This window comes from Myotis davidii, unplaced genomic scaffold (assembly GCF_000327345.1).
Source record: "Myotis davidii unplaced genomic scaffold, ASM32734v1 scaffold655, whole genome shotgun sequence".
NCBI lineage: Eukaryota > Metazoa > Chordata > Mammalia > Chiroptera > Vespertilionidae > Myotis > Myotis davidii.
The window spans coordinates 1,028,533-1,047,477 of NW_006287547.1; the positions used below are offsets into that span (position 1 = coordinate 1,028,533).

At 40.3% G+C, this 18,945-nt stretch overlaps 1 protein-coding gene across 1 annotated transcript in view; it reads right to left on the reverse strand.

The window, feature by feature from the left end:
* Window positions 1-9,230, reverse strand: part of TMEM26 (transmembrane protein 26) — a 42,389-nt gene extending 33,159 nt beyond the window's left edge. The window contains 1 exon segment of the mRNA XM_006759373.2: window positions 8,510-9,230. Within this exon segment, the coding sequence (XP_006759436.1) occupies window positions 8,510-9,003 (494 nt within the window). The 5' untranslated portion in view covers window positions 9,004-9,230.
* Between the last annotated feature and the right edge of the window lie 9,715 nt (window positions 9,231-18,945).

Genomic DNA, 18,945 nt, shown 5'->3' on the forward strand with positions numbered 1-18,945 from the left:
TGGTCCCCCAGGTGTCAGGCCTGGGCAAGGGGCCGATCCTGCGATTGGAGGGTGATGGGGGTCAATGCCTTAGGGCTCCCAGTATGTGAGAGGGGGCAGGCTGGGCTGTGGGACACTCCCCCCACACACCCCCCACCCAGTGCACGAATTTCGTGCACCGGGCCCCTAGTTAATAATAATTGTCATTGTTGTTGCCCATTTTAAAAATAAAATCATAATCCCAAATTATGATATAAACCAGTAGCAGCAGTACTATAGACTTCACTTAACCTAAAATGCCCCAAGAGGATATCTAAAACAAGAACAAACGTTATTAAAATTGAAGCTGCCCACATTCAAACCTCAGCAGTATGCTTCACTATGAGCAAACTAGTTATAGGAACAAAATATGCATCAGTTTTAGGATGCATGTACTATTTTTCTCATAAAATTTCTGAGGCAAAGCAAATCATGACATCTTCCTAAATGAATTGGTTCCAACTGAAACCCTAAGTACTGCCATCATCATAGTCCCTCAACCGGAAAAGCCCTTCTTTCTTCTCGCCACTCTTGTAAAACCACCAGCTACTTCAAAGCCAGTGAATAAATCACAAGAAATTTTCTCTGTCTAACAAGTTCTACCATACGGAGTGTATCTTTATTCTGCAGTCTTTCTGCACTCCTGAACTTAATTTGTGGAAAAGTGTTTGGTTCTCAGGGTGTTGTTCTCATGTAACTGCATATATTGTCCTGTTCTCATACAACTGCATAGCACCTAGTACAATAAATTATTGTCTAACTAGAGGCCCGATTCATGAAATTTGTGCAAGGGTCTCGGCCCTCACAGCCATGGCTTCATCTGGAAGGTCGTCTGGAAGGTTGTTCGGCTGTCCAGTCTAATTAACATATTATGCTTTTAGTATTATAGATGAATAAGTGAACAGGAATTTTAATGGTCTTTGGAGGACAAAATGCATTGCTGGCATTATGTATGTAAAACTTTAATTTATTTTATTCTATAAAAGACAATGCTATTTATTTCTGTACTATGAAAGAGATTGGCTTTCCACCTCAGGACCAAAATAAAGACAACCTAAAATTTTTCCCCTCTTCTGTTTTCCTTTTACATTCTGTTTTGGTTTATAAAAAGATGTCTGCTCCTGCAAGGGTGTCTTTGAGCCATGTCCCTATGCACTCTGAACTTTTCTACATTTTGTTCTAAAAGCAGAATTATCTCAGTGCTCATTAGCAGGTGACGTGGGATTAACCTACCTAACTTTGAAAAAGAAAAATATATTGCAACCCTTTCTCTAGTATAGGGAATCCTTGTCCTTAAAAATATATATAGTTGTACTATCCACAGGCAAAATCTAATTTGTTTATTAAAAGCAAAGGATAATAATTAGGCTGATAGAATTTGATCCTGGGGTGGGGAATCCTTCACTAAACCTCAGCTTTCTCATTTGTCAGTAAGAGCAAGAATAGTTCCACCAGGGCTATTGTGAGGAATAAATGAGGTAATATGCGTGCAATGCCAATGCCTGATTCAGTAAATATGAGTGCTCCCCGGAAGCGAGGAATTATATTTGTGATTTATTATTACTAGTTGTGACCTTAGATAAACAATCTTGTCTTGCTGTGTAACAATGTCCTTATCATAAAACAATGATAAAGATGTACACTAACTCCTAGGGTCATTGTGAGGATTACGTGAGAAAATGAATGTAGAGCAGGCTGGGAGCATTGTCAGTACTCAATAATTGATACCTGTTACCACCTCCATTATCACCATCAACTTCATCTTCATTCTTATATCTATTATTAACAGGCTGTCAGAAAATGGCACAGCCATTTTATTAAGAGGCTATTTCAGGTGGATCAAATAGGTGTGTGGGACAAGAGGCTCAATCAGGGAAATAAAAAAGAAACAAAGAAATACTGCAAAGCATGAGGAGGGCTGACAGCAGCGCTGATGGTGGAGAGGACTTTTTTATTCACGAAGAATTACTAACATTTACTCTAATAAACAAACAACATTAAGGCAATTGCACCACCAGCTACCTCGTTGAGGTCAGTCAGACAAACTGAAGATAAAATATAATCTCCCCTCTCGTAAACAACTGTGAATAGTAGGCTTATATTCAGAAAAAAAGAAAATATGTCTCCACCTGGCATTTTATATTAACAATCTTGATGTCTTTTTAATATTATTCGAATATGAGTTTCAAAAAAATTGCATTTTTTGATACCAGTATATAAAAAACTATTTTAAAAAACTAGTTTTAACAAATGGTTTATGCCCCCCAGGTTTAACTGTCATACCAGCACTTCCAGAGTAGTGGGGGACATGCACAGGGGGGGAATAACCTTTGATGTAAAGATTAAGTTTCCATTGTTAGTAAAGAAGTTAAACTATTCAGATTTGTCCTGATGCTGTATGCATAATAATGCCACCACCAGGAGAAGGGGAAGTGCATGAAATTTAGCAGTGGTTCATGGGAGCTGCCCACACTTTGTTTTTCTCCCAGTCTGGTAAAAGAAGCTACAGAATATTATAAGCTTAATTTTCAGTTCAAAATGTCTCAGTTGAACATACTAAGCAAGGACATTATTCAAAGGTTTAGTTTCTCAGGGGTCTCATTAAGCAGACTTAATTATTGTTTTGATCCCTCCCAAGTCCATTGTGAAATAGAAACATATGACTTTTTCTTGAGAGTGAAGCATAGTACTCATTCAAGGTAGCATAAGACTCTTCTTTCTAAACCCATGACTCAGATCACGGAAAACAAAGTCATTTGCTGGTAACATTCAACATATGCTTCCCAAAAGGATGCAAAGTTAAGACACCCTTTTGCTTTGAGCTCAAGGCTCAGGAGGTAAAATGTGCACATACAACTTTGAATATTGCAACTCTGGAATCACATAGTAGGTGGCGTGGATAAATTCAGTGCACAGTGGAAAGTGTTACTGGAATAACTGAAATACTAAGGAGATATTTCAGGAAGTATGGACAGCAAGTGTGAACAAGGAGAGAAATAGTCTATCTGCTGACTTCCCAGCGCCCAAGCTGGCCATCTGGCAATCACAGGGTCTTCTTCCCAATCCCTTCGTTTCATCTTCCCTGATACCCAAAAAGGTCATCAGGAGAAGACTGCTTTTACTTCCCAACTTCCTCTCTGGCTTTTTTATAAACAATTTTGATCAGGAAGATACATGTGTCAAATACTACAGAATTACATCATACTGAGTTCCACACTACACAAAACTTGTTCAAGATCAGAATTCATATATTTTCCGTCAAATCTAGGTTTTTTATTTCTGCTCTTGAACTGTCTAAATACAATTAAGTAATCAAAACAAATTTCATTGAGGGGTGTTTGTTGTTGTTTTTGTTGTTTGTTTTTTACAGAATTTGTTTAAAGTGAAATCCATTTAGGATAGAATCTCTTCTTATTCCTAATTTATCTTTTTGTTTTTCAGTTGGGAGACACCTAAACATTTATAACACATGATGTTCAAATGAGATGTGCTAAAGATAAAAATTTAGAAGAAAATTTCCCCTTGGAGGTAGGATACATGAGGAGGAGAAGAGATAAGGAAAAGTAGAAAAGGAAGTCAGTGTTTGTCTGTCTTCTGGAGGTATGTCAGAAATGTCCCAAGGCACAGCTAGCTTGTCCCTCCCTTGAATTTTCATCTCCTTGGCTCTTCCATGTCTAGTTCCCTCTCTGCTTTAATGGACTCAGCTCAAATGGCTTCCCAGAGAAGCCTCTCTGACCACCCAGTGGAACCTTCCCCCTGGTTCTCCTTCCCTCTATAAGCCATGCCCCTAAGGCCTTCATAGTTTTAATAATTCATTTATTTATTTGCTTACTGTTATTAATTCACTCACTTGTTTATTTACTTTGGTATTTCCTGGCTCCCCTGATTGAAATGTGAGTTCTTTCAGGACAGGATTTTACCTGTGTTATTCACTTGTGTATTCTTGGCACTCAAACAATGTTTAACACATATTAGATGTTCCGGATATTTTTGTTGAATGAAGAATGATAAGGCTCTGTACTTGCTCCAGAGAAATCTGCTCAACTGTCCCTACACTCACCAACCTCAGGATATCCCTTATCTACACAGTCTTTGCACTCCTCTCTCTTACCTATTTTTCCTGCTACAGATCAAATACCGTGAAGTCTCCTTTGTCCGCCTTCCCCTCCCCACCACAGTAGTACCCATAATATCCTTTCTCCTCTAAATTGTTGGAGTTTTAATATCCCTCCTCTCCCAATTTCCAACTAAGTGATCCTAAGTAAAATGATTTTTAACAGCTCTGTGCCTCTGTTTTCTCATCTAAAAATGGGTGAAAATAGAGGAACAAAATAATTGTAGCTTCTATCAGTATCAAATGGGATAATCTGTATAAAACCTTGAAAGAACCTCAACATTAGTAAATGCTAAATAGTCATAATTACTCTTCTTCCCACACATTTGAGTTCTTAATCAAAATGATTCCTTTTATTTTAAAATTTTGAGTCTTTGTTTTCTGTTTCCTCTGCTTGCACATGCGGTGTCTAACATAGTATCACGCTTACTAATTAGACGGTTCAACTAATAGTTGTCTGATTGCACTCAATAAAGGAAGAGGGAAAGATAGATAATGACAAAAGGTGCCCAAATAGGTGAAGTATTTTATTAACTCAATTATATTTACCTTGTGTTTCTGAAATTCCAATGAAGAAAGCTCAGTGCTTAAAATTATGTACTTTTGCCAATAAATTCAACTTACGTTTCTACTTATTCTCAAATGCTGCCTACTCTCAAGTGAACAGGCTTCAAATGTGTCACAATCTTGGTCATCACTATTGGCTAGAAAGCAACTGAAATACTGTCTTCTGTTTGAGTTTTGCCTAAATAGTAATTCACAGGTCCTTTGGACTGTTGCCCAGACGATAGAAAAACAAAATAAAGCAAAGTGGCACTAATTTCTGTCTTATAGGAATATAAGTAAATGGGCAGGTGAAATTAATAAACACGAGCTGAAATGAAATGAATTCCCCTCGCATACATTTATTGCACTTAACAAGGGGTGTGTTGTTGGCTTACCCTGTCCTATAGAATTCCAACAAGTTAAATTTCTCCAACTGGCAAGTTATCAGTGTTGATGTAATGCTGCTTGTCCCTGGACAGCTGAGCTCAGCAGCTCTAGCTCCATTTTCCTTTCCAAAGAATAGCTAAAGAAACATTCTTTGGACCAGTGTAATATGTTTGCTACATTTCAAAAAATTTTCTTCACATTTTCGTCTATAGCTCTGTTTATTGTTCCGTGATTTCTGTAGATTTGATTTATTTGGGGCTAGGTGCCAAATATAGTAAAAGGAGCAATGTTCAAACTAGCTCAGGGTAATCTAAAGGAAGTTTGTAGATTTGATGTTCTAGAAAAGAAATTTTTACCTCATGTGTTGTACAGAGTTTAGTCCACCATTCAGGCATTACTTGATTGACTGATTGATATTCTGTATGGGAAGGTTTCACCTACTTCTATTTCTACAAAAAAAAACTGAGACCTTATATACATAACTCTGTAACGTTATTTTCCTGACAACATATTATGGACATCCCTCCAGGTCAGTAGTTAAATCTAGCTCATTGTTTTTAATATCAACAAACTACTCTATATTTGGGTATGTTACAATTTTCAACCAGTCCACTGATGGATAATTGGGTTGCTTTTAGGTTAATTTTCCCCTAACAAGATGGAAATTATTATTTTTGTACATATACATTCGCATATAGGTACTTTTGGTTCTACAGGGTAAATTGCAAAATATAAGACCAATAAATAAAAAGATACATATCTATACTAATACAGATCTCCATATAGATCTATATTGACATTTTCCTATATAAATGAATAGGTACTGCCATATATTTATTTGTGTGTTTTTTTATTCCATCAGTCCTGGTTTTCTGATGAAAACTTCTCTTAACACTCAGAAAAAACGAAAAGTTATGCCTTGCCTTACCTAGAAAACATCAGCCTAGCAATGAAATATGTCCCAAGTCAAACACGTTTTAATGATTACTATATTACATCAGGGGTAATTTTCTATATATTTTATCATTCCATCTTCTGATTTCTTTTCTCAGATGACAGAATAGCCTGAGTGCTTTGCCCACAAAAATTACCATATTTGCAGATTCAATTATAACATCAGTAGAATAAGGCATTACAAATCACATTTCAATTTAGATAATTTACAAAGACTCATTTGTCCCTGAAATTTTATAATAAGCCAAATCTATCAATTTTTTTCTTATTTTTAAATATTAATCTAGAAAATGAGCCAGCAAAATTTTTGTGAATTACATCATGAGCCTGTTCTAAAATAAAGGTAAGAATTTTCTTTCTACTTTTTGGTTCTGAACCAATGGTTTATTGACCAGTCCCTCAAATAAAGATGTACAAGACAGAAAAGGTGTCCAGTTAACACAGAATGCTTTTTAAAAATAAGAAAAAAGAGAGAAACCTTAGGATCTAGAGAAGACCATTCCTTTTTTAGTCATTAATCATCAACATGTTATTTCATTTAATTCATAACAATCTATGAGATAAGTATTTATAGTTGAGAAAACTGAGGCTCAGAGAGGTCAAGAAACTTGTACAATGCCCCACAGAAAGTAAGTAGGAAAGCCCAGATTTTACCCCATTATCTGTCTGAGTATGTCCCCAGGCCCTTATTTGACGTTGACACATTGACCATCACGTATTATTTTTGCCTCAACTTTCTTCTCCTCTCTTGGTTGTAAGTTACGTGTTAGTCTGAATCAGCCCTCAGTGATAATATAGACATGAAGGTCCATTAGCTGTAGTGTCTGTACAGCTGGAGGGAAATTTTGATTTAATGTGAGCTAAGGACTCTGGTTTACTCTTGGAGAGGGAGGAGGTATATTTCAGAGCCCACTGAGCTAATCCCTCTTCCGAGGTTGACATTTCTTCCAGAAGCTCTAATGCTTGGTGGTAGAACATTTTTCACATCTCAGACTTCATCTTCCTATTATTGAAGATATTTTCTACCTTAGCATTTTAAAGTGACTCAGTAAAAACTAAATCAATTTCATATGACCTGGTAGGTGCACACTTTTCTCCGCTTTTGTTTCTTTAACACTGATACCATTTAGAAGCTAACACCATTTTTTCTTTGAGATATTCCAAAAGGCACACTGGAAAGTACCTTAACTACCCCCTGCTTATAAGCTGTTCATAGGGTGAGGGGACTGGGGGTGGGGCGGAGGAGAGGGGGCAACAACATTCCAATTCTTATTGTATTAAATTAAGATCCTACTCAAATACTTCTTTTCACTGATAATTTTAGAAATTTTTCAACAGTGAAAAATTTAAGCAAGATTTACATCATTTTAAGAGACAACACATTCATCCCCTGCACTATCATGAAATTCAGTCTTTTGTAGTTTGATGGGTAAAACTATAGAGAGAGGTTTTGTTTTGTTTTGTTTTGTCTTTAGTCCCTCAGTATGGTGGCTAACTATAATTGCATGCTGTGTGTAATTCTTGAATTGGCTAATACTATTTATTTTCTTTCTCATAGAATTGGGTAGTTATAAAACTACCCAGTTGACATATATGAAAACACAACCTCACTGTATTTAAAAATTAATACAGGAAAAGGCCAATCTTAGAAAAGTTTTGGGATGAAAATCTACTGGGAATGGAGGGATGAAGGTGGAGGTTCTTTGTAAATGGCAAGGGAATCCTTTTCTCATTTCTTCTATTCAAGTCTTTGGGGGAGGAAATGAGCATCACGGCTGAGCCTGTAATTCTTGACACTGAGGTTAAGTCTGAACCACCCCTTGCTGGTCCCTCCGCCAGCGTGGCTACCCATCTTGGACCAGATGAGCTGACCATTAGCCAAGCTGCGAAGCAACCAAACCCAGACACCTGAAGCTGGTGCCATGTGGACTCCAGGGCTGGAAGGAAAATAAGTGGCTGAAAGCAGACTGTTGTGCGGTCAGAGTCTTGTCGCCCTTCATCACTGTCCCGTGCACACAAGCTCTTGCCAAAGTCCCTGATGACCAGCGAAGGGCATTCCCATACTTGCATGTATGCAGAGTAACCCGTGCGCACAGGCACACACACACACACGCACGCACACACACACACACCAAATTCAGAAAGCAGGTCACATCACACCCCCTTGCCCCCAAACTCCCCCATTTGAAGCACTTTCTGCAGAGGATTCCTTTCTTTTTTCTCATTTTCCAAGTTGCCAAAGCTGGGACTGGGTGACGCCTGGCTGTGATTGGAGTCTTCCCAGTGATGCCCTGGGACCCTGAGGTGCCCAAGGGACGCGCGCGCATCTCGCGCTCCTTCCAAGCTCTCAGCGTGAACAAAGGGGGTCACAATCCCAGTGAAGAGTCAGTGGGCTTCGGAAGGAAGGCTCTCGGGCTGCCCGAGAGTACCGTGGGGGGGGACAGTGCCCGGAGACTCCGCGCCCTCCCATCCCCTCCGGGGTCAGCTCACCATTTGTAGCCTCTGCCGCGCTTGAACTTGAGGGTGAGCGCAGTCTCCAGAAAGAGCAAGAGGTTGAGCAGCGCCAGCAGCCAGTACCTCGGCTCCTTCTTCACCACGGCCACTCGCCAGACCCCAATGAGCGAGTGCAGAAAGAACAGCAGCCGGGTGACCAGGGCGTTGAGCAGGACCAGTCCCTCCATGCCGGCGCGCGCTCTGCCCTCGGCCCTCTCCGGTCCGCAGACCCCGCCAGGAGCACCAGCCCCGCCCGTGAGCAGGAACGTGACAGCTCCGAGACCTGCTGCCACTGAGGTCCCTCCTCGCCCTCCCGCTCGCTTTCTACGGGAGTGAGCGACTCGCCCCTCCCCCAAACTTCCTGAGAACTCTTCAAAGAGGGGCGCCTCTAAGCCCAGCTTCTCTAGACTGCTGGACTTTCCCGGGAGTCTGGGGCTCCGCAGCCCAGGTTCCTGGGCGTTATTCTCCAGCGCTGCCCACCCCGCTCCCATTCCCGGGCGCTAGTCTCCATCCCTGCCCTCTATCAACCCCGGCCTCCTTGGAGTCCCTAAGAACTTCCCTACTCCGAGGGAGAGGGATCCGAAGGAGGAGAGGTGGACAGGGTGCTGCATAGTCAGCAAGGGGGAGGAGGACGCATCTGGGTCATCCTCCCCTTGCTTTCCTCTGCAGAGCTTGAATTCACTCACACTTCTTACAGGAACAGGCTGTCGTGGTGACTCTCCGCTGGAACGGAGGAGAGCCAAAGAATCTGCTGTCCCAGCAGTTTTGGGAACACGGTTTCTGCCCAGAAGGGAGAACTACAACTTCCAGGGACTAGAGGAAATGAGACACCCCGGGCTTTCTGAGAGCTCTTTGAACCTCATCCATGGGTGACCGGTCACTTCTACTCTTTGGACACAGTGCTAGTAAAGAAATAGTCTTTATTGTGTCATCTGCCACTCTCATCGTCCACCCCCACCACTTTTTTCTGAAAGCATGTTGTAGAGGAAAAGAGGGCAGAGGGGCACTTGAGGAAGGAGATAGAAGTCAGAGAGCCAGGAGTTAGAATAGAAAGAGAAATTCATGGAGCAGGGAATGAACTGCACCTTGAGGTCAATGACCAATAAATTAAACTCTGGTCTTTCCAGCATCCGGGGCAAAGAGGAAACTGAAGTCAGGGTTTCCCGAAATACCTTAATGACTTCTGGTTCCCTGTTTGGTCTTCTACCACCTGTACCACTATTTACTTAACATTTTCTTTTAAACAAACTAGGATTTTTAATGAAGTAATTTTAAAAAGAAACTTTATACCACTTGTAAATGGAAAATCAGTATGGTAGGCTATAGATGAGAGGCAATTACAAAAGTAAATAAAATGAAATCTCCCTGGGCATTAATCATTGCTCTCCAGGGCTCTGTGCTTCAGCGTCCCATTTTCTAGGGAGAGAAGCACTCATGTTACTACCAAGCCAGAATGCTTTTTTGACCACATTGGTAAAATTGAAAGAAAAATGCAAAGGAAATCCTTTCTTGGTTAGGTTTATTCGACTTAAAATCCTACCATACCTTTCTTTCTTAAAGTTAGGTTGAAAACTCTGAAGTAGATGATTAATATCTTCTTAGGTAAAATAAATAAATAACACAGCCGCTTAAAGAAGTTCATTTATTTCTGGTACTGTGAGTAGGGAGGGACTTTTCTTTTTCCTGTGGGTCTGCATTCTCTCATAGCTTACAGGAAACCCGGCAGTGACATCCTGGGGTTGCTTGTTATAGTGCCCTTCAATGTAGGCTGATGACACAGTGGCCTGTGACCACCCACTGTTCCCTGAAGTGCTAGAGCACAGTAGACTGCCAGTCCAGCAGAAGGCAGCATGGCATGGACATGGGAGCCATAGCATCCGGCCAACTTGCTGCCTTGGACTCCTGGCTCAGCTACTTATACTTTTGTAACCTGTTTCCCCATCTATAAATGGGGCACTAAGCCTATGGACTATAGGGCCATTGTGGGGATCATATTAGTTAATCCATATAAATCACCCGGTAGGTAATAAGTGTTTAGTAAATGTTGGTGATTATTGCCCGGACCAAGAAAGCTAGTCCAAGAAAGCTGTTCTTTGATGACCTGAGACAGTAATAGGAGTGGAGCCGAGAAACGAGGCAGGCCTAAGGTCTGTCAAAACCCACCAGCTAAGCACCACCAGGAACACATCTGTTGCTGCGCAAATTGGGTTATTACTCTTTCAGAGAAGAGCACGCTCCATGGAGAACCATGGGACATCTCAGAAAAAGGTGTGAGAAAGCTCAGCAAGGACTGATTAGAAAGGATTTGGGTTGGTGTTAGGTGGTTTCGCGGAGGGCTTAACAAAGTGGGGCTGATTTCAGGAAGTGGGTTAATTCTGTGATTTGGGGTCTCAATAAAACTTCTTAGGTAGAGGAATGTTCATGTTCGTCGTTTAGACAATATTCATATTTGGTCTGTATTTAGATATGATTGTAGAGTGGTCCTGTCCTCTTTTTGTCTTGACCCATCACATTCACAAAGTGGCCTTCTGTGTTGCTGTTCTGTGAAATTTTGGGGTTCAACAGGAGGATACCAATACCTGATTAAAGGTATCAGACCAGTTGCCTGCTCTTAGGGATAGCTTTTCTCTTTCTCAGCCTGCTAGGAGAGCTCTCTGGGAGAAGGGTCAGTCCGACATCTTCCACACAGCTTTGCTGTTCCATGTTTTGAAGGTTTAGATTCAATCTAGGTTCTGTTATCTCTGGATCAGAAAAACAAAGCTGTTACTAAAGAGAATGTTAAGGTTATTTATTTTTTCTTTTCTCCTAACCCCATTTTAGAAGACTGAAGTCTCTGAGAAATATCTTGGAACCTCCAATCCAATAACCCAAGAATTTTATAAAAAGAAAATAAATTAAGCCACTTTTAAAAATATACTCTTTTAAAAAAAATTATTTTAGAACATTTTCTTAAAGCAATCTCAGTCTCATGCACCAAGTTCCTGTGTTATAGGCTGGGATTGCACAGAAGTGGAACCCACTCATCCTGTTGTCTGAGGGGACAGTAATCACAGGCCCCTTTTCCTTTCTGAATGCAAAGCAAACACAGTTTTCAGGATTCTCTTCAATTAGAGTGATTTTGGTTGCACAAAAAGTCCTTCTCAAGCTAGCTCAAGTAAAAGGAGTAGTTATTGAAATGGTACACATAGCCCAACAAGGGAGCTGGAACCCTGCAGAAATCAAGCACAGGTTGGTCTCAAAAGCCACAGCCTCTTAGTAAAGTTCATTCTTATCTTAGCCCCATTTTGATCCTATTTAGACATCACTCTTATATATACACATGTACATATCTTTATATATAAAAGCCTAATATGCTAATTGTCCCTCCAACCATTCAACCGTTGGACCAGTCACTATGATGCACACTGACCACGAGGGAGCAGATGGTCTGACAAGTAGGTTTGCTTGCTGCTAGGGTCCGGCTGATCGGGACTAGGTGAGACAGGCTGGACACATTCTGGAGCCCTCCCACAGTCCCTTCCCGGCCTTGATCATGCACCAGTGGGGTCCCTCAGCCTGGCCTGTGCCCTCTTGCAATCCAGGACACTTTGGGGGATGTTGGAGAGCCAGTTTCAACCCAATCCCCATAGGCCAGGCCAAGGGACCCCACCAGTGCACAGGCCTCTAGTGTTACATATATATGTGTGTATAGTTATATAATACTAGAGGCCTGATGCACGAAGATTCATGCAGGAATGGGACTTCTTTCCCCTGGTTTCTGGCTCTGCCTTTGCTCCAACTGGAGCTGCCTTTCCGCCTTCCCACACTGCCCAGAGGCCCAGAGCGGCTGGGGACAGTGCAGAATGCCTGTGTCATCACCATGGTGATGACACAAGCTTCTCGCCTCGCCCCTGGCCGCTCGGCGCCTGCATATGCAAATTAACCCACCATCTTTGTTGGGTTAATTTGCATACTCACTCTTGATTGGCTGGTGGGCATCATGAATGTATGGTCAATTTGCATCTTTCTCTTTTATTAGTGTAGATAATTCATGGGGGAAAAATCATACACTATAGGAGAGTACATTGTATTCCCCAGAGGAATTATTCACAATTAATACCTTCCATTATTAATTTTCCTGGTAGATACAATTATATCTTTAAAAAAAAAAATCTATGTTTCTCCCTTTCTTGATTTACCAACTTACAAAAATGTTGAATTCTCAGTTTGAAAGTTGGAGTGCCCAATACTTCTACAATACCTTCTTTCTTTCTCACTTCCCCTCTACTACCCAATTTTTATTAATAACAACATTCTGTTCTCTAGCTGTAATTAAATCTACTGTTTTGTCAATTGGTTAATCCTAAAAATTGAAAGTCAACAAACAATATCTAAGATATGTAATTATTATTCCATGTGTTTTTCAGATATAATGTACATTTCCTCTAACCTTTGAAAACAGTGATTCTTTTCTAGAAACCAATATTACTGATAAGAAGTCTAATGACAATGTTCATATCATTGTCTTTCTGTTTATATAAATATTTTCCAGTGTCTGGAATTTTAAGATTTTTGTTTTCCTGGGAATGTTTATCATTTCAATGTATTTAGATATTGAGCTTTTTTTTTTTTTTTGTTACATGCTCTACCAGGTGCAGTAGTCATGTGTCTTTATTTAAGTGAGTCAAACCTTCTGTTATTTCTTCAATAATTTCTTCTTTATTGTTTCTGTTTGCGTTTTCTGAAATGCTTATATTTTTCTATCTTGTATTTTTTTTTTTCAGAGAGAAAGGGAGAGGGAGAGAAAGATAGAAACAACAATGATGAGAGAGAATCATTGATCGGCTGCCTCCTGCATACCCCCTACTGGGGATCAAGCCTGCAATCCAGGCATATGCCCCTGACTGCAATGGATCCTGGGACTCTTCAGTCCTCAGGCCAGTGCTCTATCCACTGAGCCAAACCAGCTAGGGCTCTCTCTTGGTCTTTTTGATCTATGTTCTGGTAGAGCTGCTTAATTTTATTTTCCAGATGTTGACTGATCCTTCAGATGATTTCATTTTATTGTTCAACTCTATCAATGATTGTTTTAGTCAACATATTTTGCAACAAACCTTTCTTATTATTGAACTCTGTGTTTTTTTTCCACACCATCTTGTTCATTTTTGATGGACTCAATGTCTTTTTAAATTATTTAGAAACTAGAGGCCCAGTGTACAAAATTCCTGCATAGGTAGGGTCCCTAGCAGCTGCTGGCTGCCAGCTGGGGCCTCCCTTCTTTAGTTGCTGGCTGCCGGCAGGGCCTTCCTTCATTCCATGTCACCCCCTGGTGGTCAGCGCATATCATAGAAAGCGATCGAACTCCCAGTCGAACTCCTGAGGGGACACTTTGCATATTGGGCTTTTATATATATAGATATTACTTATAATTATTTAATGACATCTTTCCTGAATTATTTTGTTTTCATTTGTTGGTTGCTCAGTTTATTCAATTCCTTCCTTCAATTTCAGGATTTTATTATGTGGTGATCTTCAAATGATCTAATGATCTTTTGTCCCTTCATATTTGCAAATAAGGAATTGGGCTGGCTGAAATATATAGCTGGTATAAGTGTTCTGAGTTGCCATCTGCCTATTACATGGAAGAACTGGTTATAGTCCCAGTACATGGACAGGATATGTTTGTCAGGTCAGCTTCCTTGTGGGGTGCAATGGGGAGAAACGGGCAGTATTGTCAACATAAGGAGGGCTCCTTTGAAAGCTGGTGCTTAGTGCATCTCACTCAGTCCTTGTTGGAACTGCCTTGATTTCTCTCCTCTACCTCATCCCCCAGCACTGGCTACTTCATGACACAAATCTACCCCAAAATGCTCTTATTCCCTTTACATCTTTGGTAGAAGTCTCAACCACCCATCTTTCTTTAAGAACAGTTCTCAGATTTTAGCTTGAAATCACTGATGATTATACGAGGAAGCGGAGATGATTTCCAACCATTTCTACTGTTCTGAAAGTAATTATTGAGCAAATACTATGAGTAGAACTGCTCTTTACATTTGCTGGTATAAATTCAGCTTTGGGGGCTCTCACAGAAAGAACTATGTTTATTTCTGCTATCTTAGGTTATTTTTTTCTGTCTGGTTTCTCCACTAGCCCTATCCTGTCTGTATTCTACCTCTTGGAACTCCTCAAAGTTCCTGGTCCACCCCTAATGCTTTCTAGCACTGTTTTTATCACTTCCTTTTTTATTTTAAAAATCATTCCTATCATTTCAGAGGTGGAAACTTGGTTCCTAGTTCAAAAATTTGAATCGGAAAACTTCACAGATTGTTTTAATGCTCTGAAACAAGTGGATTAAGGGGGAACAGTACTGTAACTATTTCATATTATATATAACTAGAGGCCCGATGCATGAATTCATCCACTGGTGGGGACTGGCCGGCCCGCCCTTATTGTGACCTATTGTGCCAAGCTGGCCAGGGGGAGGGGACATGAGAGGTTGGCTGGCTGGCCCTGCCCCTGATCTGAGTGGGTGATTGGGGGCAGGGCCAGTGGGTGTGTGTGCAGGCAGTTGGCTGGCCGGCCCTGCCCCCTGGTCAAACTCCTGGTCGAACTCCCAGTCGAGGGGACAATTTGCATATTAGCCTTTTATTATATAGGATAATGGAGGAAAAGTAGAGCTTTATTAAGTTAGCAATAATGGCAATACTTACTCCTCCTAAAAAAATAGTGAAGTCATCAGTAATTATCAATCTTCAGACAGTTCAACAGCTAGCAAGGAAGAGAAGTCTGAAGTGCAGGTGAAGGATCTAGTGAGGCTGCCTTCTTCACGTTGCCCTCTTCAAGCCTTGGCTCTACCTCTTAACCGATGTGACTATTGGCAAATTACTTCTCTCTTTGAGCCTTGGTTTCTCATCTATAAAATAATAATGACAGTACCTTCATGTTTACTGTGAGGACAAATTGACTGATATTTTGAAGTGTTTAGAAAAAAATTGCCTGAAATATAGCAAGTACTCAGTAAATATTTGTTGAATAAATAAATGAAGTTATGAGTGGGTGTTGAATAAACAACACCCCAAAATAAGCTATGACTATGAAACATCAAATAATTACATAGTTTAAAAAAAGAAAGTTCATTCCAAATGTGAATTTAAATCATGATGTTTAGTTCATGTAGTTTGTTGGTTGTTTCTTGATTACTTGATTGGACATTTTAATCTATTCTGAATTTGTTCAGACAAGCCTAGGATTATAGTTACAGATGAAAATACAATTTATCATTAAATCATGACCATTTTTAACCACAGGAGCCATAAAGTGAATTACACTGGAAACCATTGTGAGATGTTGCTTCTTATAAATGCTTCTTTAGGTATGATTTAGAACAGCTGGTCAGGATGCCCTGAAGAGATTGATGAGGTGGCAGTCATAATGCCTTAGTTCCAGTCCCTACCTCAGTGTCTACCTTTGTAAAATGGGGCTGGCAATGCCAACCTTGTATATCATGTTCCATAAAAGAGTCACATGAGGTAATGAATATGAAAATGCCTTGTAAAACTACATTGAGATCAAGGTTAACATTTGACTGATAAATCATATTGATAGTGCATACCTTTGATATATGTGATGAGAATGGCACTTAATCTCTGTGGTCTTCCTCCCCCAAACCCATAACCATACGCTAACCATGAGAAAAATACCAGTCAAACCCAAATTGAGGAACATTTTGGATAATATCCTCCTAGTACTTCTCAAAATTGTCAGTCACAAAAAACAAACAAACAAACAAACAAAAAACAAGCAAAGACTGAGAAACTCACACACCAGAGGAAATTAAGGAGACATGATGACTAAATATAATGTGGTATCTTGGATGGGATCCTGGGATCTTGTCTGATTGCTGTGGCTAGGACTTCCAATAGTATGTTGAATAAAAATGTTGTTAGTGGATATCCTTGTCTTATTCCTGATCTTAGAGAAAAAGCTCTTAGCTTTTCACTATTGACTATGATATTAGCTGTGAGTTTATCATATACAGCCTTTATTATGTTGAGACATGTTTTCTCTATAACCACTTTATTAACAGTTTTTGTCATAAAATAATGTTGAATTTTGTCAAATGCTTTCTGCATCTATTGTGATGATAGTATGATTTTCATCTGTTTTTCTTTTTTCTTGTCTTTACTCTTTTATTTTTTAATTACAGCTGACATACAATATTATATTAGTTTCAAGTTTATATCACAGTGATTAGATATATAACTTACTAAGTGATCACCCCAATAAATCTAGTACACATCTGACACCATACATACTTATTATAGTATCATTGAGTATATTCCCCATGCTGTATTTTAAATCCCTGTGACTATTCTATAGTTATCAATTTGTACATCTTAATCCCTTCACACTTTTCAACTAGTCCCTCAACCCGCCTCCCATCTGGCAACCATCAAAATGTTCTTTCTATTTATGAGTCTGTATCTGTTCTGCTTGCTTGTTTATTTTGTTTTTTAGATTCCACATATAAGTTAAATCATACGGCATTTGTCTTCCTCTGTCTTTTTTATTTTATCCAGCATAATACCCTCTAAGTCCATCCATGTTATTGCAGATGGCAAGATTTCTTTTCTTTTTTTATTAATGAATCATATTTCATTGTATATATGCACCATTTTTTTAATCCATTCACTTATTTCTGGACACTTAGGTTGCTTCCATATCTTGGCTATCTACACTAATATAAGACAAACATGCAAATTGACCATACCTTTGCTATGCCTTAAGCCACGCCCACCAGCCAATCAGAGCAACTATATGCAAATTAACCCAACCAAGATGGCGGCTGGAAGCCACGGAACTGGAGCAAGCAGGAGGCTTGGTTGCCCCAATGATGGAGGAAGCCAAGATTCCTGCCTGCTGCGGCCGGCTCTGAGCTCCACTCAAAGCAAAAAAAGTTTCAATTAGAGAAGGGAAATAAACCCCAGATACCTGCTTTCAGCCGGCCGTGTCACGGAGCTGGAGCAAGCAAGATGCTTCCCTTCTGCCCGCCCTGGCCAGCTCTGAGCTCCTCTCAAGGTTACAAAGTTTCAATTACAGAAGGTAAATAAACCCCAGAACAAAAAAAAAAGAAAAAAAGGAGAGGCTGGGAGCTTCTGTCACCGGGGTGCTTGGCCAGCCTGAAAACGGCCCTCAGCCCCTCACCCAGACTGGCCAGACACCCTAGTGGGGACCCCCACCCTGAAGGGGGTGTGACTGGCCTGCAAACAGCCATCACCCCAAGGGCTCCCAGGCTGTCAGAGGGATGTCTGAATGTCAGCTTGGGCCCAGTCCCCCAGGGAGCTGGCCTAAGCCAGCAGGTGGACATCCTCCGAGGGGTCCCAGACTGTAAGAGGGCTTAGGCCGGGCTGAGGGACCCTCCTGAGTGCACAAATTTTTGTGCACCGGGCCTCTAGTTGTAAATAATGTTGCAATAAACATATGGAGGTATGTGTTTTCAATTTAATGTTTTGGGCTTCTTCAAGTAAATACCCAGAAATGGAATTGTGGGGTCCTTCTTTGTCTCTTCTTATAGCCTTTCTTTTAAAGTCTGTTTTGTCTGGTCTGAGGATTGCTACCCAGCTTTTTGTTGTTGTTGTTTCCATTTTCATAAAATATCCTTTTTCCATACCCTTACTTTCAGTCTGTGTGTGTCTTTTGATCTGAGGTGGCTCTCTTGTAGACAGCATACGTAAGGGTTTGTTTTGTTATCCACTCATCTTCCATATGTATTTTGACTGGAACATTTAATCCATTTGCATTGAAAGAAATTATTGATAGATATCTATTGCTATATTATTATTATTCCTCTTCTCCTTCCTCTTCTTCCTCTTCTCCTTCCTCTTCTTCTCCCTCTCCTTCTCCTTCTCCTTCTCCTTCTCCTTCTCCTTCTCCTTCTCCTTCTCCTTCTCCTTCTCCTTCTCCTTCTCCTTCTCCTTCTCTGTCTCCTTCTCCATCTAGACCCTTTAACATTTTTTATAATACAGGTTTGTGATGATGAACTCCTTTAGCTTTTCTTTTCTGGGAAGCACTTTATCTGTTTTTCCATTCTAAATGATAGCATTAGTGGGTAGAGTAATCTTGGTTATAGGTCCTTGCTTTTCATCACTTTGAATATCTTGTGCCAATCCCTTATGGCATGCAAAGTTTTTGTTGAAAAATCAGCTGACAGTTTTATGGGAGCTCCCTTGTAGGTAACTAACTGGTTTTCCCTTGCTGCTTTTGTTTCTCTATTTGCCTTTAACCTTTGGCATTTTAATTATGATGTGTTCTGGTGTAGGCCTCTTTGGGTTCATCTTGTTTGGGAATCTCTGTGCTTCCTAGACTTGTATATCTATATTTCCTTCACCAAGTAAGGAAAGTTTTCTATCAGTATTTTTTTTTTTACATAGGTTTTCAATTCCTTACTCTCCCTC